Source organism: Otolemur garnettii, unplaced genomic scaffold (genome assembly GCF_000181295.1).
Source record: "Otolemur garnettii isolate 467f Iridium unplaced genomic scaffold, OtoGar3 scaffold00104, whole genome shotgun sequence".
In the NCBI taxonomy this organism is placed as follows: Eukaryota; Metazoa; Chordata; class Mammalia; order Primates; family Galagidae; genus Otolemur; species Otolemur garnettii.
The window spans coordinates 2722626-2728785 of record NW_003852499.1 but is presented as its reverse complement, the minus strand read 5'-3'; the positions used below and the strand labels follow the sequence as shown (position 1 = coordinate 2728785).

Genomic DNA, 6160 nt, shown 5'->3' with positions numbered 1-6160 from the left:
AAAACACCACCAAGCCCAGATGGAAATTTCACTAAAGTTTCCAAGCCTTGATAGTCCCAACACTATAAATTGTTCCAGATTATTAAAAATAAGAGAAAATGTCTAAAAGCTTTTGATGAAACAAGCTGTGAAATTGATATCTTAAACCAGATAAAAACAGAACAAGGAAAAAAAAACTGCAAGTGAGGAGCCAGAGGGAAGATGGAGGCTCTGGTATCCCCAGGAATCTGTCTCCCACCTGGACGAGAATCGCACTGGCAGAATTTGTCTGATGCTGCGAAGCAACAGAAACTACCTCCGAGGAAGGCCAGATGGTACACGTAGGAAAGGAAGACTTTAAAACAACCTTAAAGCTTTTCCAAGAGCTAAAAGAAATGTTTTAAAAATGATGTACCAACAAAATGGAGATATCAATAAAGAGAGAGAAAATGAAGAGAAATTCTGGTATCATTATAAGTATCTGAGTTTGCAACTTTAAATTTTTGTTATCTACATGACTTAAGAAACTAATGCATTTTTTAAAATATTAGTCTATGTTTTTGAGCATGCGACATACAAAGATGTAATTCTGTGATATCAGTAACTGTCTGGACATGAGGATGAAGCGCCACAGGCACGGCGTTTCGTATGTTCCTGGAGTTAAGCTGGTGTAAATTCAGAGTGTTCTAACTTTAGACTATGGAATGGGATCCCCACAGTAACCCCAAAGAAAATGGCTGGAGAATAGACACAAAAGGAATGAAAAGGGAACTAAAATGTTCCACCACCTACAAAAGAAAATAATTCCACTGAACACAAAGGAAGACCACCTGGCTGAACCTTGAAGAAATTATGCTGCGTGAAGTCAGTCAGTCACAGGTGGGAAATTACTGGGTGACTCTGCTCACATGAGGCACTGGCCAGGGTCAGATTCATAGAGACAAAAAGCAAAGGCGGTTTCCAGGGACTGGCAGGAGAGGGGAACGAGTGTTACTGTTTCATGGATATAGAGGTTCGGCTGTGCAAGATGAAGAAAGTTCTGAAGATGAGTAGTGGTGACAATCACATAATAATGTGGATGTGACTGGAGTGTACACGTAAAAAATGGTTAAAAATGGTAAATCTTATGTATAGTTTATTGCAAATTTAAAGAAATCATTTTGAACTCTAGCATACACAGTAGAACCTAAGACAAAATTATAAAAATAACTATCACTGGCTCAGCGCCTGTGGCTCAAGTGGCTAAGGCGCCAGCCACGTACACCCAAGGTGGCGGGTTCGAATCCGGCCTGGGCCCACCAAACAACAATAATGGCTGCAACCAAAAAATAGCCGGGCATTGTGGTGGGCGCCTGTGGTCCCAGCTACTTGGGAGGCTGAGGCAGGAGACTCGCTTGAGCCCAGGAGTGGGAGATTGCTGTGAGCCGAGATGCCAGGGCACTCTACCCAGGGGGACAGCTTGAGGCTCTGTCTCAAAAAAAAAAAAAAAAATAACTATCACTATAAAAATCTGCCAGTGAATGCACATTATTTAAAAAATGCAATTTGGCTTGGTGCCCGTAGCTCAGTGGTTAGGGCACCGGCCACATACACTGCGGCTGGCAGGTTCAAACCCAGCCTGGGCCTGCTAAACAAACAACAACAACAATGAAAAAAATAGCCGGGCATTGTGGCAGGCACCTGTAGTCCCAGCTACTTGAGAGGCTTAAACCCAGGAGTTTGAGGTTGCTGTAAGCTGTGACCCAACGGCATGCTACCAAAGCTGACATGTTGAAACTCTGTCTCAAAAACTAAATAAATAGGGCAGCACCTGTGGCTCAAAGGAGTAGGGTACCAGCCCCATATATGGGAGGTGGTGGGTTCAAACCCAGTCCCCGGCCAAAAACTGCAAAAAAATAAATAAATAAATAAATAAATAAATAAAAATGCAATTTGTGACTCAATAACAAAATAGGCAAGAGGGAGAAAAAGAGGAGAGTTTTTGGGTGCAGTGGAAGTTGTTATTGGCTTCAAATACACAGTGATGACTTCAGGATGTTCTGTGTAAGCTTCATGGTAACTGCAAAGAAAATTCCTATAGAAGATAGACAAAAGAAAATGAGGAAGGAATGGAAGCATGTCATTACCAAAAAGTAAGTCAATGAAACACAAAGGACAGCAAGAGAAGAAAAGGGGGCAAAAAAGCTGTAAGACACAAAATATTTAACAAAACAATTAACTAAGTCCTCCCTATCAGCCAGTCAAAGGATATTGAATGGCTGAATAGATTTCTAAAAATAAAATAAAACAAAATCCACCTATATAGTGTCTATAGGAGACTCTATTTTTTTAATTTCAGATTAATATGAGAATACAAACAATTAGGTTACAATGTTTGCATTTGTTAGGTCAAGTCCCTGTTGTAGGTGTGTCCCGCACCCGGGAGCTGTGCCTTATACACTTACGTTGTACCCATTAAACTGACAGTAATGAAAAGCATGACGACATTGAAGGGTGGGAGGAACTCACCTAAATAATTTTGGGACACAAAATTTTACTCTAAGACTAAAGACAAAAAGAATCGTCCCCAGATACTCTGGTATTAGATCTGTTTTTTATAAAGGTATAGGTTAGCAATTCTGAAACTACTTTATGTTTATTCTGGGATTAAGCAAATACATAAATAGCATATTGTGGATGAGAGCCAAGCTTTTTACTGTCTGAGAAAGGAAGGGGTGTGGATATGGTGAAAGGGCACAAGAACCAAATCGAAGGGACTATCAGTGACCAAATCTGGGGTCATTTTAACAAAAAAAAACAATGCTATAATTGATTACACCGCACAGATTGAAATAAGAATCCGTAAGTTCATGTTGATACATATAATTAAGTAAATTAACAAATGAAAAGAAGGAAAAGCTCTTCCTTCGAACAGAATTCCAACTAATAACTTTGGAGGGGATAATACAAATTGAAAATTCCTATTTGGCAAACAGCACAGTATAAATTGTTTCAGCCAAGGATCATCAATGAATGATAAACTTAGTGGATGAAAGTATGTTTCTATAGCTTTGCAGTATCTCTGCACATGGTAGTTATTAAATGCTGCAAAGAAGAAAATTGTAACTTTATAGTGGAAAAACCCAGTGAGCACCACATAAACCAGTGATCAAACTTAATGCGGGGCAAATTAGTATCACGTGATTCTTGCTGCAAGCACAGTGCGTCTTCTGTGGTATTCTTGACAAAAGCAATAATTTGAATTTAACCCAAGTTAAAGGATGTTCTACCAAATTACTGGCTGGTAGTCCTCAAAATTGTCTAAGTCATAAAAAATCAAAAAAAGACTAAGCTATTTTTCTGGATTTCAGGAGATTAAAGAGACATAACAACTAAATGTGATTCTGGATTGAATCCTACATCAAAAGAAAGGACGTTGGTACCACAACTGGCAAAATCTGAATAAGATAACAGTATTTTATAGATTTTAATTTCTGATTTTGATCATTATACTGTGGTTATATAGCAATCTGGGTGAAGGTTATATAGCACATCCTTGTACTATTTGCAATTTTTGAGTCTGAAATTATTCAAGATAAAAACTTTCAAGGTTATATAGCATGTCCTTGTACTATTTGCGATTTTTGAGTCTGAAATTATTCAAGATAAAAACTTTCAAGGTTATATAGCATGTCCTTGTACTATTTGCGATTTTTGAGTCTGAAATTATTCAAGATAAAAACTTTCAACATATTTTTAATTTAAAATTTTTTTTCCAAAAAAAGAATCCAAAAATCTAGTTTTACTACTGAAGGCCTCATTTTAAGGGAACAAAAAGACTCAAGAGGGGTGTTGATGAATTGACTCTAAAAAGAGATTTGTTTAGAATAACTACTGTGCTGTGAACCCCACATCCTCACCTGGTCCCAGGGGGATGTGTGGGAGGCCCAAGCCCACAGAGTAAGACTTTCAGAAGTCCACTCCAAAAGACGGATTTGTGCCCCACGCAGTTATGCAGGCACTGAACCAGGGCCTCACACGTGTCTTAACAATCTATAAGAGGCAAGATGTGGCTATTGGCCAGGAGGACCAGGCAACAGGAGAGAGACTTGCTGCTCTTTGGGGAAATAGGTACACTCCCCTCCAATAGTAGGACAAAGGTGCATTAATCACAGGGACCATATATAGGACCTAAGAAGGAAGGACGGCCTGGCTTTGTTTTAAAAGTGATTCTGTCTATGAGAACTTCTGCTCTCATAGACAGACAGAGGACCCCAAAAAAGAGAGTCTATGAGGGATTGAACGCAAAAAGACCAGCAGCTTAAGTGGGAGCAGCAGCAGCCAGGCACAGGATATATAGGCTACTGCCCACACCATAGGATTGAGTACTAGAGGAAGACAGCAAGGAAGCCTCGTAAGAAATCCTTGAGAGCTTCAGCAAGAGAGAGAGAGAGAGAAAAAAAGAGAGAGAGCAAAACACCTGCCAGGCCAGAGGGTGCAGAGCCCTTGCACAACCACGTGGCCCACGTGGAACCTTCAGGTCCACTAGTCCACTATTCAATTCCCCCCTCTGCATGCTCCAAGCCAGGAGAAGGGCTGACCACATTCCCTCTCCCAGAGACAGGATGCCCAGACTAGAACTGGGGAAGTATTTTAACTCTGATCAAGTTCAAAGTTTTGATTACTACACAGGAGAGGGCATCCATTACCAACTGAGGCTCAGTTTACAATTTAAAGTGACCGTTTAATTTTTTGGAAATAAAGAGAAATAACATGAGGTCTGATAGTTTTCATCTAGTAAGAGTGAGATATAAAGCCCATAAGCTATGTCTGTCCAGTGTTATGGTTCTAACCCACTACTGAGTAAGGGTCAAGACAGACACCAGCACACGTGGTTATGTGTCATGTGTCCCAACATAAGGCAGAGGCCTACCCCATCCCCACAGAGGAACATCTCCATGTGTTTACATGAGATGGACTCAAATATGTCCTCCTTTTCAACCAGGCCACTCACTCCTGGATTTCACCGTTATACCCCAAATACACAGATCCCGAAAGGCTGACTTGCCAAAGGCTAAGCTGAGCACTGACTTCAGGAAAGCAATTCTTCCTTCTGGTTATGTACAATCTGGGAAAGTGCCTTCCAAAGACAGAGGAAGAGAGCAGTGATCCCTAAGACTGGCTGGAAACATGTCCAGGGAACACATGAGGGAGGGCACATGGTGCAGGTAGCCCTGTGCACGTGGTGAGCAGGGAAAGGTGCTCTAGGCTGCTTGGCTTCTGCTCTGCCTCTCTGCACAGCCAAGCTAATGCGCTGCCCTTTGACACTGTCCAGCCTACTGAAGCAAAGGACTCACAGGGGCAGCTCCAGCGGCAACCACATGTCTCTTCCACTCGAACAGGAGACTGGCTGTTGGGACATGAAGGCTTTGGCCCTCGGTCACAGTTGACCCGATGACTCTTTAGCAAGGTCTGGCCATCCGGCAGGCAAGTCACTGTGTGGCACTGATCTGGCAGGGTCCAGACGTCCCCAGGCTACAGAAGAAAACACCACATTTGGTCAGGGAGTAGGATGAGGTGCTCCAACTCTGAGCCCATCTACTGGGCACTGACCACTGGAACTGGATGCTGGCCTGTGTGGCAAGGAGACCTATTACAAGAGCCCTCTGGTACAGGAGACAGGACACGGGGTATAGATGGGTCCACAAAAACAGGGTAACGGTAAGAGGGACAAAGGGACTAAGACCAAAGGAGGAAAAATTAGCAGTGGGAAAAGGGCCCCAAACCTACATTTCTCATCTTTACAAAGTCAACAGATAGGAACTTACCCTCTTTTCATTCCCATCCTCATCGATGCAAATTCTTACAAACCCTGAAACAGACACAAGTAAGACCTCAGTTCCCACCTACATATCATCCAGAAATTCTAAATAGTTCACAATGTCTGCCTAGACAACCTTTGCTAGTCTTCAAAGTCAACTCAACTATGAAAAGAATCTGAATGAGTTTCACAGTGGGGACACCGGGTTAAGAAGAGGTCATCCAGGGACTCTTTAGACACGCTTCGTGGTTATCAGTAATTATGACGATAACAACAGCGATAACATGGCACTAAGCGCAGCTCTGAAGCCATCTCCAGCACGATCGCCTTTCACCTGTAGATCACCAGCAGGGATGAGGAGAATGGGAAGAGGAAGCAAGA

At 42.0% G+C, this 6160-nt stretch overlaps 1 protein-coding gene across 1 annotated transcript in view; it reads right to left on the bottom strand.

Annotated features, from left to right (window-relative positions):
• The window catches only part of VWF (von Willebrand factor), a 147272-nt gene that overhangs the window by 45493 nt on the left and 95619 nt on the right, over positions 1 to 6160 (bottom strand). Inside the window, exons 33-34 of the mRNA XM_003796416.3 lie at positions 5787 to 5830; positions 5316 to 5493 (exon numbers count right to left, since the gene is read on the bottom strand). Coding sequence (XP_003796464.1) covers positions 5316 to 5493; positions 5787 to 5830 — 222 coding nt within the window. The remainder of the gene's footprint in view (positions 1 to 5315; positions 5494 to 5786; positions 5831 to 6160) is intronic.